The sequence below is a fragment of the Vombatus ursinus genome, unplaced genomic scaffold (genome assembly GCF_900497805.2).
Source record: "Vombatus ursinus unplaced genomic scaffold, bare-nosed wombat genome assembly UNPS02014807.1, whole genome shotgun sequence".
Lineage (NCBI taxonomy): Eukaryota > Metazoa > Chordata > Mammalia > Diprotodontia > Vombatidae > Vombatus > Vombatus ursinus.
Window position 1 is genome coordinate 19,294,165 of NW_020954585.1, and position 25,072 is coordinate 19,319,236.

The following is a 25,072-nucleotide window of genomic DNA, read 5'->3' on the forward strand; positions in this document are numbered from 1 at the left end:
ATAAGCATCCTGAAGAGCTCTCCATAGGCTAGACTCACCCAATGTATGTTGAAGCCACTTATAAACTCTTCACACAATGTGAGAATTTCATCTGTCCAGCCTTGGCTTTCTCATCACCTTTATAACTTTGTGTTCCTCTTTGCATGTAGTTAGATTTCAAAAGTGCTACTAGGGTATTTGAGGCAGTCAGCCAACAATCATTTATTAAACACCTGCTATGTACCGAGCACTGTGCTAAGCACTAGGGATATAACATAAGATAAAAAAAAATTCAGACTCTACTCTCAAGAAGCTCATAATTTAATAGGGAGACAATATGCAAACAACTATGTACAAACAAGCTATATGGGGGCAGCTAGGTGGCGCAGTGCATAGAGCACTGACCCTGAAGTCAGGAGGATCTGAGTTCAAATGCAGCGTCAGACCAAATACTTGACACTTACTAGCTGTATGACCCTGGGCAAGTCTCTTAATTACCTAAAAATTAAAAATTGCCTAAAAATTAAAAAAAATTAAAAAAAAAAACAAGCTATGCACAGGATAAATTGGAGGCAATCTTAGAGGGAAGGGGAATCAGGAAATGTTCCTTATAGAAGGTGATGTTTTAGCTAGGACTCAAAGGAAGCCAGAGAGGATAGGAGACAGAGATGCAAAGGAGAGAATTCCAGGCATGAGGACAGCTAGTGAAAATGCCCATAGTTAGAGAGAAGAGAATAGCACCTACTATATGCCAGGCACTGTGCTAAGTTATTTTTTACAAATATTATTTCACTTGATCCTGAGGTAGGGGCTTTGTTAGCTCATTTTACAGCTTCAAGGATGAAAATCTCGTGCAAGGAATATCAAGGAGGCTGGAAAAGGTAGGAGGGGGTCAAGTTTCAAAAGGCTCTGAGTGACAGAGAATTTTATATTTGATCTTAGAAGTGATAGCTAGCTACTTAAGTTTATCGAATTGGGAGTGGAGAGTGGGCAGGAGACGTGTTCAAATTTGTGCTTTAGGAAGATCAATTTGACAGCTGATTAGAGAATGGCCTGGATTGAAGAGGGACTTGAGGGGAGTAGCTCTAACAAAAGTTATTTATTGCAAAAGTCTAGGTTTGAGGTGATTTCCTTATTCTTATTCTGATTGGAACTTAGCAAAACAAGAACATCTCAAACACACTTGGTGGGCTGTGGGGGAAGCAGGAGCAGCAAAGTGGAAAGCAGTTGCTAGATGTACACGAAGACCAAGAGGAGCGGCTGGAGTGGATAGTGCCCCGGGAAGCAGCTGTGGCAAGGAGGAGACAGAACAGGAAAGTCGCCAGCTTAGAGCTGGAGTGGAGTAGAGTGGAAGAGATGAGATCACCAGTATGAACTCTGACACTTCTAGGAGCGTGTGGAAGGATCCTATTTCCTGCACTCACACAGAGAGAAAGACACAAGGCTGCTGAATCCTCACTTCTTTCTCTCTTCCTCTTTCTTTCTGGGAGAGCTATGACTACAGGCAAGAATGAATCAGCTTTCCCAGCAATAGCACTTCTAGGGCTGTATCCCAGAGAGATCATACAAATGGGAAAAGGACCTACATGTAAAAAAATATTTATAGCAGCTCTTTTTGTGGTGGCAAAGAATTGGAAATTGAGAGGATGCTCATCAATTGGGGAATGGCTGAACAAATTGTGGTATATGAATGTAATGAAATACTATTGTGCTATAAGAAATGATGAACAAGCAGACTTCAGAAAACCCTGGAAAGACTTGTATGGTCTGATGCTGAGTGCAGTGAGCAGAACCAGAAGAACATTGTATACAATAACAGCCACGTTGTACAATGACTAACATTGATAGACTTAGCCCTTCTCAGCAATACAAGGATCTAAGACATCTCCAAAGGCCTCATGATGGAAAATGCTATCCACATCCAAAGAAAGAACTGTGGAGTTTGAATGCAGATCGAAGCATATTATTTGCTATTTTTTTTCTTCTGTTGTGTTTTGTTTCCTCTTTCTGATGGTTCCTCCTATTGGTTCGAATTCTTCCTTACAACATAACTAATGTGAAAATACGTTTAATAGGAATGTATAGCCTATATCAGATTGTGTGCTGTCTCGAGGAGGGAGGTGGGGAGGGAGGGGGAGAAAAATTTAAAAATTTAAAGTTTATGGAAGTGATTCTTGATAATTCAAAATTAATTAATTAAAAAAAGAATGAATCAGCAATTTTCAAAATGGAGCTGGTATGAGATATGGCAGGTTGGCCATTTTTTTTCTCCACTATCTTCAGGAACATGGTTTGAAAGGAAAACAAGGCCTCCAGAGGGACAGAGCTGAGGGAGAGAATAGAAAGTCATGCCCAAAGGAAAGATCTAGGAAGAAGTAGTGCCACCCTCTTGAAGGTGAGACCAGAAGGAAGGGGAGATAACCCTCCTCATCACAGAACAACTCTCCCTCCTCCCATTGCTACACTAGACTACTCCAAATCTATCAAATGAGGTTATTTGTACCTATCCTACTGACCTTACATGGATTATGCTATTTGCAAGTGTCTTGATGAAAAATTAAGCATTACATAAATGCAAGGAACAAATTCTGTTATTTTACTTTAAGTATTATTTTAGGGGATAGAGTTTAACCCATTTACAAACTGTGTTATAACAGTGCTATCTTTCACAATTTTAAGAATATGTATACATTTTAATTTTTAAAATACTTTTGATCTACTTCCATTGCTGTTTTCTCTACAATTTTCTGCCAAACAGGGACAGTATTTGAAAGCTGAACGGTACATGGAGAATATAGTAGGTAAAATTAAATAGCAGAGTAAGCTATGATAGAATACAGTTAGGTTGTGATTTATATAAAATTTAATTTAGCATGAATTTTTGAAATGATAGGTCACATTTAGTGTGAGCTAGTTGAGGGTTTGGGGGCAGCTAGATGGTGTAGTAAATAGAGTGCTGGGCCTGAAGTCAGGAAGACTACTCTTCTTCCTGAGTTCAAATCTGGCTTCTGACACTTACTAGCTGTATGACCCATGGCAAATTACTTAACTCTGTTTGCCTTAGTTCCTCATTTATAAAATGAGTTGGAGAAGGAGATGGCAAACCACACCAGTATATTTGCCAAGAAAACCTCAAATGAGGTTGCAAAGAGTTGTACACGACTGAAATGACTGAACAACAAGTTGAGGGTTTTAACAAGCCACTATGTCCTCAATCTGCACTTGCTTATGGATCTGATGTGCTGCCGTGTATATTACCAATAGTTAAAGAGCCCTAAACCAAATGGACAAATGAAATAATCCTACAGATGAAAATATTGTCAGTGCAAAAAGGGAGAGGTTTGTTATTACATTAGAACAAAAATTTGATTTCACCCAGGCAATCATAACTTCACAAAACTTATGTGAAAATCAGGTTTATTACAAGAGAAATGAATGTGCATGTGGAGCCTAAAGAATTCACAATCCATACAGAGGTTTGCATATTTACAATGCAGGACAAAGGAAGGAGGAGATACCAGGAAGCTGCATAGTGTGGGAGGGTGAAAGGTGCAGTAAAAGTGGAAAAAGAGAAAGGGAAGGAGCAAGGCAATGGAAAAAGCTGCATTCTTTTCCTTTGGGAACTGCTAGACCAACAGTGGGGAACCTGTGGCCTCAAATCCCCTTAATAAAAGGATTTGTTCTGTAACACTTGGACTAAGTCAAAAGGCCACACCCAAGGACCTGGAAGGCCACATGTGGCCTTGAGGCTGCAGGTTCCCCACCGTTGTGTTAGACTATGAAGATAGGATGGTCTGCATATCTACAGGGACCCAGCTGCACAAGCAAATTTCCCAACCTGAAACAGACTGACTGGTGCTTGTCTTGTCTCCCAAGGATACACAGAGAATCCAGCTTGGGGTGCAAACAACAAATGATGTCAGCTCAGGGTGGGGGGCATTTTGTCCTTGACACATTCAGGGTCTCCTGCATGCTCTGGGTCCAGTGTTTCTGGAAAATATGGCAACTCAAAAATACATGTTCAAGGGACCCTTTAGCAGCCCTTAACACACCCCCCTCATTGGTCAAGGGTGACCTTTGAGTACATTGATGACCACAGAGAACACACAGAGCAAACAGTACCATGGATACTACCTGGGACAGCCCCAACTACAAAGTGGGATCAAAACTATTAACCAAACACAATACAAGCCATAGTAAGAATGACCCAAATTAGGGACTAATTCAAAGGGGAAAAAAAATCAAACAAAGTTGAGATAATCAAGAGAACTTAGTATACAGATACAGAAAATAAAAACCAAAGGAGCACAACAGTGGACATCGATAATAACAGACATTGAGTCTCCCTGCAATATAGTACTCCTTTTCAAGATCTATTCAATCAATTCAATTCATCCTAGATCTCAGACATCCTATGCAGTCATCTGGTCCATGGCACACGTTTCCTTGGGGCAGTCTGGAAAATGCCATGTCCTCAAGGGCACCCCTCCACTGGATTTTCCATTCTGGTTCCAAGTTACTTGTAGAAGCTTCTCAGATATTAGAATTTCTTACAAAATAGATGTCAATATAAGTTGTTACAGACTCAAAACTTACTTCTCCAATAACTAGTTCATATTGTGAAAGCCAGCTCAAACTTTGCAGTTCTAATCTCAGCAATAACAGAGCTAAAACGGGGAATAGCAAAGTAGGAACCCAGAGTTTACCTGAAACTTTAGAGAATTTGGATTGCAAATACCCCATGCTGTTTCTAACTTAATCTAAATGCTGTACCTGACATAAATACTGTTCATGATAAGCTAAAGGGTTACTGATACATTGATATATATAAGACATCCAAATATAAACTAAACATTTTAAATACCTCAGAAGGCAGAACTCTCAAAACCTTCTAAATTATGTGTGTGTGTGTGTGTGTGTGTGTATGTGTGTGTGTATTTGATCTTGTTGGTTCTTCAAAAATTTTACCCAAATATTTTTAACTTCAAAGTATTTACCAATTAACTGTTAGTTATTTTAGAATTCCAAAGTTAAATACCATTCAATTTAAATTAATCCATATTCTTCAAATATATACTATCCCCCCCATGTAGGAAGAACAGAGACAGATCCTTAAGGATTTAAAAATTTTAATTTTAAAGAAAAACATAGGTCATAGGACATTTTTACAAGATGACCCATGATACACAAATGAAGTCATAGAAAGTCACCATGTTAACTTCACTTACAGCAAAATACTTGGGATGACACTCAAGTAATCAAGTTTGAAACAGTGCATATCAAATAAGTTGTTTATAACGATACATGTTTGTATCATATGACATGCATTGTAAACAGGAGTTTTTTCCACGTTAGTAATAAACTTGAATAAAATTGACTTTTCCATTGCTGTAACACAAAACATTCCATAAGTTACTCCCCTCCAAGAAAACTGAGCACACTAAAATGATCTTCTTCAGACCAAATATATCTCTGATTCAGTTTTAATAATTAATAGAATAACAGCTTAGTCCCACAAACAGCTGCATCAATACCCAGTTATTCTTACATCATTTTGAAACTTTTCAGGACTACACACACACACACACACACACACACACACACACACACACACACAGATATACACATACAGTAACAGGCAGATGACTAGTCCAAATACTCATTTACTTAGTTATTAAGGATATAGAAAGGACTATACTTCTAGGCTGAATAGCTCAGATCATACATACATGCATTTTGTTATAGTAGCTCAGATGTATCCCAGTGTTAGTCCACGGAATAATGATAGAACTTCGTGTTTGCATCTTTGTTCCACAAACTTCTTTTATCTTCATCTAATTATTCCCATATTATTCAGAAAGGATTAGCTATTTCAGGGACTTAATCTTACACATGACTATGTAAAAATTAGCAGGCAGATGATAAGCCCAAATATTAATTTACCTAGTTGTTTGGGATATGGAATGACTACACATTCAGACTGAAAATAGCAACATCTTACATAGTTGCATTGTGCTCATGCCTTCTACTGACCACTTGGTCAAATTATAGAAATTTGCTATAAAAGGAAAAAGCAGAGACATGATTCTAATAGCATCAAACTGGTCCTTGATGACTCAACACATGGCAGGATAAAGCATCCATAGCTCTGTTTGATTTCAGGTGAGAGTAATAATTAACAACCAATCGTGCAGTAATAATTCCACCTCATAGACAGACTCAGGAATAGCCAGGTGGGAAACATTCCTGTTCAAAAGGAAATAAAACAATAGGGAGACTGAGCCAGAAAGATCCTCTCTTAGGCTATACCAAGGTTGTCCTCTAGGCTTTCTCCCAGATGCAGACCTCCACCTGTAACAGTTCAGGATCACATTCCCACTGAGTAGTTTGTGCCATTTCTCTCAAATAATCATTATTGACTTAATGATCTATACCTACACAACTATACCTGCATTCAAAACTCAGAGCAATATCAATTATATTCCCAAGAACTTTTACCTTAAATGGCAAGTTTCATTAATCGTAGTTTAGGGTTGGATATAGTTATTTTTCCTCTCATGAGGTTGCAATGAACAATAAAAGTTCACCAGGACTCAAACATACATAAGAGATTTCACTTAACATTCTTCTCTTGTTTTTCTTTTTCCTTTCCTTAAGTTTAAACTCATCCTGGTATAAAGATCAATCATTAGAAATCATTTCTATATTATACACAAATTTTCAAATTCTCAGTAAGCCAATTTCATTGTTTAGGAACTCCATAACCCAAACAGCTCATTTCCCAGGGATGATGACCCTGTCCACACAGATGGTTTCCAGGAATCTGGCAAATTTACAAAATAAGGGGAATTGACAAGGATCCCAGAGGAGGAACTGAGCCTGATAACCCTAACTGCCCACCTCATCTACCCTCAGTGCTGCTATGGGCTTCGCTCTTTGACACCTCTCCACCCCTATGCAAGGTGGAGTAGGCTAATCCTGCTGCACACCCTCATACCCCAAGATGGATTGCTCTTAGTAAACAGAACCAATCCAGATAAAGCTTTCACCTCATTCCCTCCCTTTAACACTGAATGGCACGACTGTGGATTTAATTACATGATCGCAATAAAAACATATTCCTCTTAACAGAGCAGGAATTCAGACAAAAGCTTCAAGTTTATTTAAGGCACTGAAAGAAAATGTAAATGAAACGGATAGTGAAAAAACTTTTATTGCAAGCAATGGCTGGTTCAATCACTTTGAAAATCAAATTGAATTGCATAATATCAAAATTACCAGAGAGGTGACCTGTACAGAGAAGAAGGAGGCATAAAGAGCCTTACATCTATTTTCAAATATTTTCATTGCATACATCCATTGGTCTGGAACAAATTACCATATCTGATATATAATTATAACTTTAAATAGTGTGAATTTGAATAATGTGACAACTTTAACTGATTTCATTATTTGAACTAATCTGGACCTAACAATACAATACGTGATTTTCTGTTAGAATGGAAAAGAATTAATTAAATGACTCAGAAGCAAAGTTGGGCTAGAAATTTCTAGTTTCCATTTTTCTCTTATTGACCAAGATTTTTTGATGTATTGGCTTACATAAAGGGAATCTGACCTTTTAGTTTGTTGTTTGCCAAAGTCCTATTTACTATAGTCTGTAATGCTAAGTCATCCCAGACAGAGCATGTAATCCAAAATATCAAATTGAGAAATGCATTCTGCTTTTCAATTAAGTTCAATTCAATGAAATATTTATTAAGTATCTACTATGTGCAAGACATTCTGTTGTTAGTGCTTGGAATTAAAAAAAAAGTTTCTAACTTTATGAAACATTCTACTGGTAATACAAAATGTACCCAAGCAAACAAAATAAAGTACATACAAAATAATTTCCAAAATGAAAAAGAGCTAATAACTGGGAAGAGTGGGAGAGAGGAGGGGAGTAGAATTGGCAAGTTGGTATCTGAGCTAGATTTTGAAGAAAACTAGAGACTCCAAGAGGTAAAGGTGAGAAGGCAGTGCATTCCAGACATAAGGGCCATTGTGGAAAGGTGAAGGAGAGAAAGATGATACATTGTGAATGATGAATAGCTAGCAAACCAGTCTAATTAGCATGGAAAATATGAATGGCAAGGTAGGTGGGGATCATATTGCCAGGTATTCTGCTAAGCTCTGGGAATATAAGAAAGGTAAAACAAAACAAAACAAAACAAAACAAAATAAAACAAAACTCAGTCCTTGCTCTTAAATAGCTCATAGCTTAATAGGGAAGACAACATGCAAACATCTATGTACGAACAAGATGTAGATAGAACAAATTGGGAGTAGTCTCAGAAAGAAGGCACTAAAATTAAGAACTGGGAAAGGCTTCTTGTAAAAGAAAGATCAGGGGTGGGGAACCTGTGGCCTTCTAGGTCCTTAGTTGCTGCCTTTGGACTGAGTCCAAGTTTTATAGAACAAATCCTTTTATTAAGAGGATTTGTTCTATGAAGTTTGGATTCAGTCAGAGGGCTGCACTTGGAAACCTAAGGGCCACGTGTGGCCGTGAGGCTGCAGGTTCCCCACCTCCAAGAAAAACCTTTAACTGAGACTTGAAGGAAGCCAAGAGGCAGAGATGAGGAGGGAGAGAGTTCTACGCCCAGGTGAGGAAAAATATTAAGCTGGGATAAGGAGTACCTTGTGTGAGGAAAAGCACGGAGGCCAGTTTCACTGGATCTCAGAGTAATGGAAGGCAGTAAGGTGTAAGAAGACTGGAAAGATAGGAAGGGGCCAAGTTATGAAAGACTTTAAAAGGGGAGAGACTGGAAGCAGGAGGCTATTGCAATAGTCCAGGTAAGAGATGATGAGGAACTTAACCAGAGTACAAGCTGTGTGCTCAGAAAGAAGAGGACAGATGTCAGAGGTATGGTAGAGGTACAGTTGCCAACAGTTGGCAACTGATATTTTGCGATTAAAATTAAGGTAAACTGAGATACAAAGCTCTAAGCATTCACTTTATTGGTAAGGCTAGCAGTTACCAATAAAAGGGGTCTTTAGCTCTTCAGCAATTCAAAAGACTCCAAATGAGGGCAAACAGATCATTTTTATAGACAAAAGGAGGAACATCCAAAAACTAGAAGGCAGCATCATAGATGGGGAAAACAATATGATTGGTCAAAAAGTCTGAAGACTATAGTAAACAGGACTTTGGCAAGCAACAAACTAAAAAGCCAAATTCCCTTCATGTAAGCCAATACATAAAAATCTTGGTCAATAAGAGAAAAATGGAAACTAGAAGTTTCTAGCCTGACTTTGCCTCTGAGTGATTTAATTAATTCTTTTTCATTACAATAGAAAATCACATATTATACAGCTAGGTCCTGATTAGTTCAAATAGTGAATTCTGTTGAAGTCACTATGGAAAGCTTATTGGTGATGTCTGCCTGCATGTCCAGTTAGTGTCACAGCAATGACAGACCAGACTTTTTTGAAGGACAGCCAGTGTTGCAGAAATAACAGACCAGGCTCCCTCACATTCACCTGTATCCTTCAAGGATAACAGATTTCCTCAACATAAGAATAGAACAATGACTTACAGGAAAGCTGAACTTCCAAACTTAACTTAGAGAAAAATGAAATATGACTTAGATAGTTACACAAAATGTTGGCAGTGATACAAAACGAAATCAATTACAGAATAGAATCAATTTGATTTTCTTAATTTTCAGATATAGGGATTGAGGAAGAAAAAAGAGTAGTGGATAACTCCAAGGTTATGAATCTGAGTCACTGGAAGGATGGTAGTACCATCAACAGAAATGGGGGCCTTTGGAGGAAGGATAGGTTTGGGGAGAAATACATTGAGTTCTGTGTTTTTCCTCCAAAACTCTTTTCTGGTCTTTAATCAGAGACATACATACAGGGCTTCTCAATAGGATTCTGAGTGTTTTCTTAGGAAGTGTTTTGCAAACATATATTAAGTGCTTGCTTGTCTAGAGAACTATGCAAGGAGAAGTGGGAGAGGCAGAGAAACATAGATAGGTTCCTTCTAGAAGTGTCTTACAGAGAGATCAGTTAAGTTACTTATACTTAAGTTCTTAGTACAACTTATTATATTCTGAACTATAATACAAACTAATGTTTGATAGGTACGCAAGAAAAGTACAAAGTTTTCTGAGTTGGTGGTGGAAGATGTGGGGTCCTGATTGGGGAAAAGCCATAAAATACAGTAATAAGTGAAAAGTCATAAAAACTTTAACTCTGTGAATGGTGAAAGCACAAACATGGTGATCTGTTTACAACCATAACTTAGATACTGAATTATATTTTAGACACTGAGTCATAACTTAAGATACTATGACATATGAAAGCAAAACAAGAATATCTTGACCTATATGTGACCAGGACACGATCAATACACAACTTTATGTTTGGTCATAACATTGGCTTAACTCCCAAGCTCATTACTAAGCAGAAAACAAAAAATATCCGCCAATCAGTAGTGATGCACTCTCTAGCTCCTCCTGCCTTTGTCTGTTTTCTATAATTACCATGGCGGTTTTGGGGGCTCTTATCGGGGATCCACTGAACTGTCTGACTGCTGCCTCAGACCAAAGATTGCCCCTGTTTGTAAGTATTCATAATGATTGATTAAACTACTATCTATAATCAGTCTAGAGCTCTCTGGCCTCATCCTTTGGTATCAAAAGAACACCCCACGGATATGGAGGAGGTACAGGGTTCCCCAGGCAGGGGAATTCTAGACTTTACAGAAGGTAAAGCCATTACTGGAAGTGGTAATAGAGTGCAGGACATGCAGTCAGAAAGATCCGGGTTTCAAATCCTACCTCAGCTACTCACTGGTTATGTGCCACTGGAATTCACTTAATCTTTCTGAGTCTCAGTTTCCTCATTTGTGACATAAATGGCTCTCTTATGTCCTTTCAATCCCCAAACCTATGATCCTATGCTTGAGGAGATGAGAGGAGGCTTCAATGAAAGAGGTAACATTCTAATTGGGCTCCCTGGTGGAGACAGAGAGAAGAGTAAAACATGCCTAGGAAAGCTATCTCAAGGCTAGGCCACTCTTCCCATTGTGTCCTTTAAAGTAGTGGTGCCAAACTCTGATAAAAATGGGGCCACTGAACCCTACATAAGGTTCCCTGTCAGTGCCATATTGACTTAAAACAGAGGTGTCAAACACATGTGGGTCCAAGCACCACCTGCAGTCAATGACGTTACCAATCTGAGTCAGATTAAAATGTAACTGGGAAATATCTGACAAAAATAAACAAAAATACAATAAAACATAGGTAATATCACATTTTAAAACTAAGTCAACATGTGGTCCCCTGGGATCCTTATCTACTTCTATTTGTGTTTAACACCACTAAATCAGAAAACCACATATTAGTATTGCCAGCTTTCTATCTTATTTTTATTTATTTTGTTCTATATTTCTCAATTACATTTTTTTTTTGGTGAGGCAATTGGGGTTAAATGACTTGCCCAGGGTTACACAGCTAGTAAGTGTCAAGTGTCTGAGGCTAGATTTGAACTCGGGTCCTCCTGACTCCAAGGCTCTATCCACTGCACCACCTAACTGCACTTCCCGATTACATTTTAATCTGGGTGAGGTGAGTGTTGTTGCCGGCCAGTTTGACTCCTCTGCCCTAAAGGCTCTTTTGGGCTCACTCTATTATTTACTCATTAGTTCCACATTCTCCTCTCTCTTTCCTTGAACTTTTTGCTTCAAAGTTTCAAATGTTGTTCCCAAAGAAAACTTTCTCTTCAAGAGACACACAAAGAATAGCACTTGAAGTAGCCACAAGAATGCAGAGAAGAGAATGATCTCAAAGGGGCAGGGGACTTGTGGTCTGATGGGATAGAAATCCTAGAGCTTTCTGGGAAAGGACAGATGGAAACGCTTATTGTCACAACTGAAGTCATCTCAAAGTGCATTTGAATTTCTGAAAACTTCATTTATTGTGTTTAATTGTTTTTTTTTATTTCATATTCATTTATTTGATAAGTTTCTAGGCTAACAGACTTATTTGGGGAAAGGTTATTCATTTTCTATTTAGAATAAAACATAACCCACAAATTACTTTCTTCTTTCCCAGACCACAGATAATGAGCCTTCAGAAAAGGATGCCCTTCAGCCAGGACGCAATATTGTGGCAGCCGGCTATGCTCTCTATGGCAGTGCTACCCTGGTAGCTCTTTCCACTGGACAAGGAGTGGACCTTTTCATGCTGGACCCTGTAGGTGTCATTTTATCTATGTCTCACACACTTTTTGTGTGCTGGTTAGAGCTATAACTAGGGTGGGGCAGATGCACCAGGGTAAGTAACTCAGAGGGTGCGGAAAGCACCTTCTTAAGTTTGCTTCGTCTCCAAACTGTGACCAGGATTATGACAGGCCTTATTTACCCATCATCTTCTTTCCCCACCTTATCTTCCCTAACTCCCCTGCTAATCTCTGAATCCAGAAGTGTTGATACAACCTGTCTAGGGCTTCATTCACTGGTGTCTTTAGTTTCTCTGTTCAACTCTACTTCCAGTGGTGGTAGGCCTGTCTTATCTGCTGAGGATGCCTATAAATTTGTCACCCTGCTCATCTCTATCTCTGGCAGTTTTAATGTGTTTCTCAACACCTCCCCTCCCCACCCCCACGCACCCAGGCCCCTCAGGCCCCCTCTTCCTCCAGCCACCCTTTCAGCAAGATAGAAATCTTGAAGTGTCTCAGGGTAAACTTTGGCCACACTCAATTCTCCCCATCTTTGTCTCAGGTGAAAATTTTGTGAGTTCAATTCCATATTTTATTGATCACTTCCTATGAGACAGGCACGGTGCAAGATTCTGTGGATATTGTCCTTGTTCTGGAGATGCAAATACAAAAACATGAAATAGTCCCTCCCGTCAAGGAGTTTACATGAAGGAAATAACATGCACGTAGATAAAACAATACCAAAAATCTAGAAGATAAATACATAGTGATTTTCAATAGTACTAATAAATGGAGGAATTGGTGGAGGCCTCTTGTGGGACATGGCACTCTCAAGTGCCAAGTGCCAAGTGCCAAGTGACTAAACAACAAAAATAAGGAGACCCTGTATTGTATCCTAAAGACAACGGGGAGCCATTGAAGCTTCTTGAAATATGGAGTGATACACAGAGCACAGACCTGAGCTCCAGGAATATCGATTTGGCAGCTCCAGGTAGATTAGATTAAAGGGCAGTCAGACTGGATTCAGAGAATCCAATTAGGAAGTGTTTGCAGTAGTCTAGGCGAAAGCTGATAAGGACTTGAATCAGGGTAGTTATGGTATGAAGGAAAAGAACAGATGTGAGAGATATTGAGGAGGCAATATCAATAAAACTTGGCAACTAATTGGCTATGGGAGGGGGTGAGAATGAAGAGTTGAGGATGAGCAAACATTTATTAAACACCTTTAGTTGTTTAGTCACTTTTAGTTGTGTCCAACTCTTCATGAACCCATTTGGGGTTTTCTTGGGCAAAGATGCTGGAGTGGTTTGCCATTGTCTTCTCCAGCTCATTTTACAGATGAGGAAACTGAGACAGAGTTATGTGACTTGCCCAGGGTCACTCAGCTAGTAAGTATCAGGCTGAATTTGAAACCCAGGTCTTCCTGACTCCAGGCCCAGCACTGTATCTACTGAGCCACCTACCATGTGCCCGTCACTGAACTAAGCACTGAGAGTATAAAGAAAAAAAATAAAATTCCAGTCCGTGCAGAGTGCTCACAGTTAAATGAGAGAGTAAGCTTGAAAATAACTATGTACAAACAAGATACAGACAGGATAAGTTGGAGATAATCTTAGGGGGAAAATATTGGCACTAAGAGAGATTGGGAAAAGCTTCTTGTAGAAGGTAAGATTTTAGCTGAGTCTTGAAGGAAGCCAGGGAATCCAGGGGACAGAGGAAAGGAGGGAGAGTCATCCAGCCCTGGGGGACAGCTAGTGAAAATGCACAGAGTGGATTCAGGAGCCAAGATGGCAGAGTAACAGGAAGAAGTATAACCAAGCTCCATCCTTATCCAGGACATTTTTACATTACCATGTTCAACTATTAATTTTGTCTTTGTCTGAAACAACATCTTTAGGAAGGGTTGAAAAAAGTCCAAAAAAGCTTGTGTCAAGATAGATATAAGATGGGGAAACCTAATAGCCATCATGTAATATAGGTTCTTTAATACCCACCAAAAAAACTCATTTGTAGCTTGCCAAAAGACACATAATTAAGAATTTTTGCTAAGGTACACTACTGTAGTCCACTGGGGGTACCAAGCTTTGCTCTAGGAACCTGGGTACCATTTAGCATTTGTATCTCTTTCCTTACCACCTTGTGACATAGCTAGTACTGATATTATTATCCCATATTTTATAGGCAAGGCTCAGAGAGGTTGGGATTTATTTGCACAAGGACACAGAGTGAATGAGTAGAGAGGGAGGGACTGAGACCCATTGAGTCTACTCCTTCTATTCAACAACACTGCTCTTCTGCTCAGAAGATAATCTGGAAACTCAAATGCACAACTATCCAAGTACTGTGAAAATGCATAATCAAGTCAGACCTCCCTGTAAGAAAAACAATCCTGAACACCCACACTCCTGTTAAAAAAAAATCTGCCAGAAACCTTGAGAGACTCAGAGGGATGATCGTAGACAACTCCCTTCTTATACACAGGAGCCTATGTGATGAGTAACCAGAGTCAATAGATAAGCTATATATGATTCATGGGACATGTGGATGGGGAGGGGAGGCATGTGACCAAGTATCCTTTTAACTTGGTGAACTACTTCATGTACTGAAATGCAGGTAGATACTGCCAGGTAGGTAGTGTCTTTGCTATGAATTATCTTACGTAAGCCTAAAATAGACAATTTTTTTTCTGAAACTGATTTATTAAATAGAGAATAGATGGTACAGTTTGTGTTACAAAATAGCTCAAGTTGCAGGATCAGGGGAGTGGAGGAAGAAAGGCAAAGTAAAAATTTCCAAATAGATATTTCTTTTCAGGTTACAAGACAAGAACCCATAGTCTTGATTCTAAACTTTTTTTAAAGTGCTAAATGGTACATATACAGGTTTCTTTTAAGACAAGGGAAAAGAAAGAAATCCAATGACAAGAGTTAATCCATATTTACTTATTCCTTAAGGACAAATACTTTTTGTATGAAGTTCACAAAAATTTTTCTCAGAGAAGCCACACTTCCACAAGATGATTAGATTAAGTAGACCCGGGTTATGTTTCTGCATCTGTCACTCGGTGAATGAAGGCACCATCTTCAGGATGTTCAGTATCATTCATTTCTTATACACACTGTGATGCTCTTGCTAGTGTGGTCCCATCATTACTGAAAGCAAGTGATGCTATGCTAGTGGGGATGCTAATCTAGGGAACTAGAGATAAATCATGATGCCAAATTCAAAACTACCTTGGTCATGTTCCTGGTACCTTCTATGAGAAGGTGTGTGTGTGTGTGTGTGTGTGTGTGTGTGTGTGTGTGTGTGTGTGATGGGACCCTTTGGCAGTCCAGTGAAGCTTATGGATCCCTTAACAGAATTGTATTTTTAAAAATCATAATAGAAGGAAATGTTGAATTTCAGTTAGAATTTAGTGAAAATAATGGTATTATTTTCCCTTCCAAGTTCATGAGCCCCTGAAATATATCCATTGATGCCAAATTCAGAACCCCTATGTTAAAGATACATTTTCTGATTGTTTTATTGGATTCTGTTTCTTAGTGTCTCTTTTTCCTTTTTAGGCTCTTGGTGAGTTTATCCTGGTGGACAGAGACGTCAAAATTAAAAAGAAAGGGAAGATCTACAGCCTCAATGAAGGCTATGCCAAGTACTTTGACCCTGCCACGACTGAATACGTGCAGAAAAAGAAATTTCCTGAGGTGAGAAAGAGCTGGCCTTGCAACTAGAGGCTATAGTTTTGCAGTGAGGCCTGATGGAACCTTGGTTAGAGAGGCCTGTTTAGATGGGTGAAATTCAGCATCACTGTATATACTGCATGTTGGGTCTATCATCTTCGGTATGATAGTGATGTATGATATATTCTGCCTTCTTAAGCAAGAAAAAAAAATTGTTCTAGTTAAAATGCACTTGTTAAAATCCAACTTCTTAGTTTCCCACTGAAAAAAAGGTCCTAGGTAGTGAGCAGACACTAGGAGGTTGGGGAAGAGGGTTGTGATAGTTTCAAAAAGATCTTTGCATATATTCACCTGGAACAGGCATGTGTACACCAATAGGATTTGAAACCAAGGTTCAGGTTAGAGGGACCTAGAGGCAGTTTCTCAGGCAGACTATTAGGGACAGGTACCCAGTACAGACTATAACCATCATACCAAGAGTGTGAGAGTGAAGCCAGTCATACACTAAAGCAAAGAGAATAGATGATGTCAATGGTATACTGAGAGATATAGACCAAGTTGAAGGAGCTGGACCCCACTAGAACCAAACAGATTCACTAGGGATGAGGGACAGGTGCCAGATATGGATGCTGCTATGACCACAGGGATTTTGGTTCCATTTTCAAGACAGGAATTTAATAAGTGGTAAAATTGACAAGCAATATTAACTGAAGCTTTGGAGAGAGCAACGGTCATTGGGACCCAATACTGTCTTTGCCAAGTGCTCAGGTTTGAGTTCTTCCTGTGTGTGATTATTATTTTGAATAAACCTGGTTTTTTGTTTAATGCTTTTGTTAGCCTAAGTGCTAAGGGATTGCAGAGAAGCCTTTGAGAGACAAGAGACAGATTCTGATGTTTTGAAGGGAGACCAGAGTGGAAGCATGAGCCATTGAGATTATTATTAGAGATAGGCTTCTGAGATTGGACCAGCTTCTTTATGCCAGAGATAAGGGTCTGATATATGAATATATCTGGTGGGCTTATCCTGGATATCTGATTTTGAGTAATCAGTCAACTAGCATTTATTAAGTGCCTACTATGTGCCAGGCTGTGCAAAGTGTTGGAGTGTTCTAGGCTTCTGGCACAAGTTATACCAATTATTTATGTGGCCACGGACAAGTTAACCTCCCCATGGTTCAGTTTTCTCATTGAGCAGTTAGCCAGTCAAGAAACATTTATGCAGTCCTTGCTATGTGCCAGACACTATACTAAGCTCTAAGGATGTAAAGAAAGGTAAAACTAGCTCCTGAGCTCAAGGAGTTCAAATCCTAATGGAGGAGACAACATGTCCTGATTCTTACCACTAATTCATTATTCAAATTCATACTGCATATTTCCATTATTTCCATATGTCTGGAACCAATTGCAATATTTTATATAATCATTACTTCATATACTGTAAATTTTAATACATATAACTAGACCAGTTTATCAGATTCATTATTTTCACTAATGAGACCTAGCTATAACCAGGTATATACAAGATAGATCTCAGAGGGAAAGGCTGAGAGGACTGGAAATACTTCCCTATAGACGGTGTTGTTTGAACTGATTCTTGAAGGAAGCCAGAGAAACTAAGAGGCAGAGGTGAGGAAGGACAGCATTACAGGCATGGGGTACAGCTAGTGCAAAGATTCAGAGGTGGGACATGGATAGTTGAGTGTGAGGAACATCAAGGAGGTCAGTGTATAGCTAGATCATAGAATTCATGGTGGGAAGAAAAGTGTAAAATGATTAAAAAAGGTAAGAGGTTTCAGAAAGGACTGGTCACTGAGTCACTCAGGGGATCTTGAAGGGAATGACTGCCCTCCGATGTTCTCTCTCATATCTGGCCTGGGCTGTCAGGGAGTGGGAGAGGGGGGGAAGGACAGAGTTTGTGGAAGGGATTGTTGCAGCAGCCCCTACTCCCTCACATGAATGTGGCTGTACGCCCTTCCTGGTTTACTGGCCAAGCCTCGCTGACTTGGCCTAAATCCCTGGCCTCTGTCTCCTGCTTCCACATTGCCATGGTAATGAAGGTAAGCATAAACTTGGATTTTGCTCTTGCCTCTTTTGTTTCTTGTTTCATGGTCGAAGGCAAATAAGTGTCCTGAGGTGACCATATCTAAGATTGGGAGCAACCTTGTGATTTTGAGAAGTGTGGAGGTCCTGGCACCAATGAGAAGAGTGGGCAGCTATCCAGATTAGAAGTAATGCATGGGGGCACCTAGGTGGCACAGTGGATAGAGCACTGGTCCTGAAGTCAGGAGGACCTGAGTTCAAATCTGGCCTCAGACCAAACACTTGACACTCACTAGCTGTGTGACCCTTGGCAAGTCACTTAACCACAATTGCCTTAAAAATAAAAAGTAATATATGAAGCAATAGTTAGAGTTAATTATAAAATCTTCAGTTTGGCATCTAAAGCTCTCCATGGTTTGGCCTCAGTTTCCCCATCTAATAAATGGAAACAATAATAGCAGCTATCTCCCAGGGCTATTGTGAGGATCAAATGAGATAATATTTGTAAAATGCTTTACCTTAAAGCTCAAATAAATGCTGGCTATTACTACTACTATTACTAATTATATTCCAGTCATTTTTATGAAGAAGACCTGAGGTTTTTACTTCTATGCTCTATGAAGATGCTGGCCCTCTGTAGACTGAATAAGGCTACCCATATCAGGGTTATGTCATAGTATGTTTGTATTAGAGTGTAAATTCCTTGCAAACAGGGATTGCTTCATTCTTCACATTTGTATATTCAGAGTTCAACACAATACCTGGCATGCAAGTACACAATAGGTGCTTGTTAATTTGATGTGTGTCAGGAAGAAGGTAGACACTGGTTCTGGTATATCCATACCTAGGTAATCTTTCTGTGAACTCATTGATTGAGACCAAGGTAACTTAGTGACCATCAAGTCCAACCCCTTCATTTTACAGATGGAGAAACGGAAGTACAGAGAAGATAAGTGACTTGCCTAGGGTCACACAGCTAGAAAGTATCTGAGGTAGAGTTTGGATCCAGATATTCCCAACTCTGAGCTTAATACCCTATCCTCTATAGCAGTCAATGAACAATTATCAGTTCTGATGAGGAAAAACTGGTGTGGGTATATGGATCACATGGTAATCTTATCAGCTCCCATGCATTTAATGATCATCTCCAAGCAGATGATACCCAGGTCCATATATATGGCCCTAGTCTCTCCTAAGGTATAGTCATACGTCACAAACTGCCTATTGAACAATCTCAACTGGATGTCTCGTTGTTGATGTTCAGTCATTTTTGTCGTATCCGACAAAAACCTTTGTGACCCCATTTGGGGTTTTCCAGGCAAAAATACTAGAGTATTTTGCCATTTCTCTTCTCCAGATCATTTTATAGAAGAGGAAACTGAGGCAGACAGGGTTAAGTGACTCACCCAGGGTCACACAGCTAGTAAGTGTCTCAGGCCAGATTTGAACTCAGGAAGATGAGTCTTCTTGATTCCCCACCCAGTACTCTATCCACTGAGTCACCTAGCTGCCCAAGAAAACCCCAAATGAGGTCAAAAAGGGTTGGACACTTCAACCTTGAAGGTACCAAGACAACAGAGGCCACCGACAGAGCCTAGACCCTTTGGGACTAGAAATAATTCTATTTAATCTAGGCATTCCCTTTTCCCATGATTGGTGATTCAAGCCAGTGAGCCTGAGGACCATGGCTCTTCCACAGAGAATGGGGAAGGACCAAATGTTCAGATGGGACAGCAAATCAGAGCATCCGTAACTTGACCACGTGGCCGTTGGCCAAGCAGAGGTAAAACACTCAGGGGTGATAAGTGAGGGCACCAGGCCTTTAGCCCAGAGGTGCTTGCTAGTGCAATACCTCCTATCACCTTCAGGGACTGAGAGTACACAGTATTTATAAGATCTATTACATATAATTCTATTGGTTAATGTTGTACAATATGTGCCTTCATGTGACCTATGATTCCAGTGTGCACTGCTAGTGACTCAGTTGTATGTGATCCATTGGTGTTGGATAATGCATGCCTGTGGGAAACCTATGTATAATTTGACTTTGTATGTAACATTAGTATGGATGTTTTACTATGTTTATAAATCTATACCTGTAGACTATATGTGTATAACCAAGGTGATATGCATAGGCTGCCAATTTTTATTAACTGAGAATATTATCAACAAGATAATATGAGTTGAGGCAGACCTTCTCCCTCCTGCATGGGATGGACAGTAAGTTCAAGGTCACATATAGGAGGCCAGCTGTTGGGGATACTACTCATGAGTCACAAGGGTGACTAATGAAGACTGCTGGTCACATTCTGAGAAAGTGCAGGAATGAGGTCAGCTGTGAACCAGAATGAGGAGGTGGTGCTGCTACTGTGTGAGAACAGCAGACTAGAATACGGGACCTACTGCTCTTTGCTTGAGTCACGTAGACTTGGTTGAGGCCATGGGACACTGACCTAGATTTGGGACTTATTGTTCCTCTCCAAAATTTTTTCTTATATAAAATTGGTAAGCATCATATGAATTATCTGATAAGCATTTTCACGTGTAAATTTGATAAGCATCAATGCCTTTATCCATTAACTATTAAGCTGCATAGCCCTGAAAGGCACTTTCCCGTAGAGACCTCCTTAGAAGTTGAAATTGAGGGGCATCTAGGTGGCGCAGTGGATAGAGCACCAGTCCTGGATTCAGGAGGACCTGAGTTCAAATCCAGCCTCAGACACTTAACACTTACTAGCTGTGTGACCCTGGCCAAGTCACTTAACCCCATTGCCTAGCAAAAGAAAAAGAAGTTGAAATAAATTGAAACATTTATGACAATTCTTTAGGAATAGACAATCAGTGTTGAATCCACCTAATTAATTGTACTAACATTGAGCTTGCATCTTTCATCTTTTCCACAACAGTAGCATGAGACTTTATTATGTTTGGCTGAAATCCAGGTAAACTGTGTCTACAGCCTATTGTTGCTCTTTGAACACTCATGACCCCATTTGGAGTTTTCTTGGCAAAGATACTAGAGTAGTTTGCCATTTCCTTCTTCAGCTTATTTTTACAGATGAGGAACTGAGGCAAACAGGGTTAAGTGACTTGCCCATGGTCACACAGTTATAAGCATCTGAGACCAGATTTGAATCAGTAACATGAGTCTTCTGGGCTGGATGAGCCACCTAGTTACCTACCATTTTAATAATCCTGTTAAAAAAAAAAGTTAATAAGGTTAGTCTGGAATGGCCTGTTCTGGATTAAGTCACTATGTCTCTGCAGTTACTGCTTCCTTGTCTATGTGTTCACCAACGATTTAGCCAGGAATGATAGTCAAGCTCACCGGACTACGTATATTTTAATTAGTGGCTTGTGATGCATGTGTTACTATTATCCCCATTTTACAGATGAAGAAACTGAGGTTGGGAGAAGTTAAGTGACTTGCCCAAGGTCACACTCAGGTCTTCCTTGTTCCTACTCTAGCAGTCTATGCCCTTAGGCCACCCAGTCATGTCTATTGTTTGTGTACTCTGTTCTGTTACCTTTTTTCACCTTTTCCAGTACTGAAGTACCTTTTCCTATTCTCCTCAGTCTTTTGAAGATAATTGACAATAGCTCAGCAGTCACATTTCCCAGTTCATACAGTACCCTAGGCTGTAATACATCTGGGCCCAGTGATGGAGTGTTGTGTTAGAGAAAGAGTAAGGAGGTCAGTTTCACTGTAGTGCAGAGTACATGGAGGGCAGTAAGGTGTAAGAGGACTTGGAAAGGTAGAAATGGGCCAGGCTATGAAGGGCTTCAAAATCAAACAGAGGATTTTGTATTCAGTCTCAGGAGTAATAAGGAACCACTAGAGTTTATTTCGTAGCAGTTTGATAACACCACCCTAACCCCTCACTCCCCTTTGCCCATTCTGCCTCTTTTCAATGAACCACAGTCCCTCCATGGATCTCTTCTTCCTAAGTCTTAGTGACACCAGTGAAGTGGATTTGCCTTCTTGCATTAGGACCTTTAATTTATCTTGCATGTTAGCTATTTCTGTGCATTTGTTATAGATATTTTATTTTTTATTTTTTTCAATCAACAAAATAGTTCTTTCAATCACTTTCCTCCCCCCATCCCCACTGAGAAAGAAAGAAAAACAAAACCCCCAGTTACAAATTGCTATAGTCAAGCAAAATAAATTTCCACATTGGCCATGTAAAAAAAAAATAGCTCATTTTGCACTGTGAGTCTTTTGCATATGAGAAAGTGGATAGCATGTTTTATCATTAGTTCTCTAGAATAGTGTTGGTCATTATGCACATCAGAATTCGTAAGTCTTCCAAAATTGTTTGACTTTGCAATATTGTTTTCTTCATATAAATTGTTCTTTTGGGTTTGCTCATTTTACTCTGCAATGATTAATCTAGGACCTTTCTCTGAAATCATTCCCTTCACCATTTCTTACAGCACAATAGTATTACCACATTTATATACCTTAACTTGCTTGGCCATTCTCGAATTAATGGATTCCCCTTCATTTTCCAGTTTTTTGTCATTGCAAAAAGAGTTATAAATATTTTTGTATATTCTTAGATTTTGTTTTGCGTAGGACTACTACTTCCCTTAAGCTATACTCCTTCTTCTTCTCCCCGTTTCCTGTTTCCTTGTTGAGTGAAATGTATTTCTATGCCCAAATGTGTATGCGTCTGTGTTCCTCCTTTGATGAGTTAAGATAAAAGTGAGATTCAAATGTTGCCTGCTCCTCTTACCCTTCCCTCTTTGTTTAATTTGATCTCACATCAATTATGTGAGATAATTTCCTCTAACCTTCCTCTCCTTTCCCAGTCCCCTGCCCAATGTATTATTCTTCCCTTCTCTTTCTATTCTTAAGATCATTAAGACATAACAGAACCAATCTCAGACCTTCTAATTAGACTCCTTCTATGACCCCAATGCTAATAGTATGCAGAGGGGACACATGTATCAACTCCCTATCCTTGAGTTCCTCATGATTGTTTGTTTATGTTTACCTTTTATGTTTGTCTTGACTCCTCTGTACTTCAAAGTTTGTGTGTAGCTCTGGTGTTTTCTTCACAAATGCTTGGAAGTTGTCTCTTTCATTAAATATCCATTTTTTCTTCCTGTGTGATTATGCTCAGTTTTGCTAGGTAAATTATTCTTGATTTTAAGCCTATATATCATTTGCCTTCTGGAATATTGTGTTCCAAGATCTCTGCCCTTTGCTAAATCAGATGTGATCCTTACTGTGGTTGCTTGCCTCCTTTGGACTTTCAGGAAATTGCTGCTTCTGTCAGCCACTATCAGTGAGATGGAAGACCCTGCTGGTTCAGAGTAACAGAACCACTAGCTTTTCTTTGGTCTGTGATTCTTGCCCTGGCTATTCCTCTACAGGGGTCAGATTAGACTAGAAGTTGGAATGCTACTCCTGGGCACAGGTTCCCTCTTCAGTTTACCCTGGATCTGTGACATGGAAGTGAGTGTTGAGTGACAAAGCCGACTGTTGACACCTGTTTGTGTGTCCTGAACATGGTTGAGATGCTCTGGGATGGATCTGGGGCCTCTTCCTACCCTAGTGCACAGCCTCAGTCCTTTTTCAGTTCTTGGGGGCTGGAATTCTACCATGGACAGACCCCACCTCAGTGTCCACAGATCTTTCTGTCTCTCCTGTACATATGAGCTGGAAAAATAACCCATTGTGACTTTTCTTTGGATTTCCTCATCAGGATTTAGTCTGATGCATTTTCTTGATCTGTTTAGAAATTTTTTATTTGTTTGAAGGATGGGGTGGATATCACTATACTTTCTGCTGGTCCATCATCCTGGTTATTCTTGATCCTGACTCCTTGTTTTCATAATGAAACATTTTTATTTTTATTTTTTGCAAGGTGATTAGGGCTAAGTGACTTGCCAGGGTCACATAGCTAGTGAGTATCATGTATCTGAGACTGGATTTGAACTCAGGTCCTCCTAACTCCAGGGCCAGGGTTCTATCCACCATGCCACCTAAATGTCCCTAGTCGAACATTTTTTAAAAGGGTATTAATATTGACTCCTAATAGGATTTTCTGTCCTAGGAACTTCTAGGTTTCTTTATGGTTAGTCTTCCTTAATTATGATAACTCTATAGTATCTAATAAACAGTTTCTCCCACCTCTTCCTTTTCATTCATTGATAAGATTTACAAGATTCTAGGCAGATGCACTCTTACCAGCCCCTGTTTGGTGCATTCCATCTCCTTTCATTCTGATATTTTAAATTATCTTTGAAAAATCAAAATCTCATTCTCAAATAACATCTCTCTAATTTTCTGTTTATTTTTCTGTCTGTCTTTTCTGTCTTGTACCCTTAAATGCAGAGCAATGATAAAAAAAAAACACCACCCATGATCATAGCGATCCTTTACTTTCTTGCCCAAGATTCTGTCTTTAGCAATGTTCTCTCTGTTCCTTCTTTCTCAATCCTACTTTATCTAAGTCAGTGTTACAAGAGGATCATGGAAACAAATGGACTTGGCACAAAAGGAGCTGTTCTTGGTGTGTCAATAAACCTGTTAGGTGACCCCATTCCTTCATTTAGTAAACTATTCGAGGAAGTAGTTACCGAAGAATTGAGCTGCAACATGGTATCTGGTCTGTTGTTTTTATGTAAGAAAGAATAGCACATTCTTCATAATTAAAACATATTTTGCCCTAGAGAAAACTAGATAATAGAGGGACTTCTTAAGATTTCTAAAAGGAGAAACTTGGTACAAACACTTTATATTCTTTTTATAAGCTGTGAATGGATTACTTCAATTTTCATTCCATTCTTCCATTTAACAAGGCACGTATGTCCCTGACTCAGCCTTAAGGAAGTAACGTGCGCACGCGCGTGTGCATGTGTGTGTGTGTGCGTGTGTGTGTATGTGTGTGCATGTGTGTGTGTGTGTGTTGTGAGTACTTCACACATACAGTGGGAGAAAAAGAGCAGGCCTTGCAGAGGAATATTTGAGGGTGAATAGGCTGTATTAATAGTAGACTATCCCAGAGCCCAGAAGTATCAGGCACTGAAGGAAATTCCAGGATGACCAGTAAAAGAACAGAAAGTCAGGGAAAGGGCTGGTGATGGATCCCATTCCATTTTGAACTGTTATAATTATTATGAAATTTCTCAGAATACTGAATCAAAGTCCATCC

At 39.5% G+C, this 25,072-nt stretch overlaps 1 protein-coding gene across 1 annotated transcript in view; it reads left to right on the top strand.

Moving 5' to 3' along the window:
* Window positions 1-25,072, top strand: part of FBP2 (fructose-bisphosphatase 2) — a 59,664-nt gene that overhangs the window by 16,389 nt on the left and 18,203 nt on the right. Inside the window, exons 4-5 of the mRNA XM_027874977.1 lie at window positions 12,084-12,224; window positions 15,753-15,890. Coding sequence (XP_027730778.1) covers window positions 12,084-12,224; window positions 15,753-15,890 — 279 coding nt within the window. The remainder of the gene's footprint in view (window positions 1-12,083; window positions 12,225-15,752; window positions 15,891-25,072) is intronic.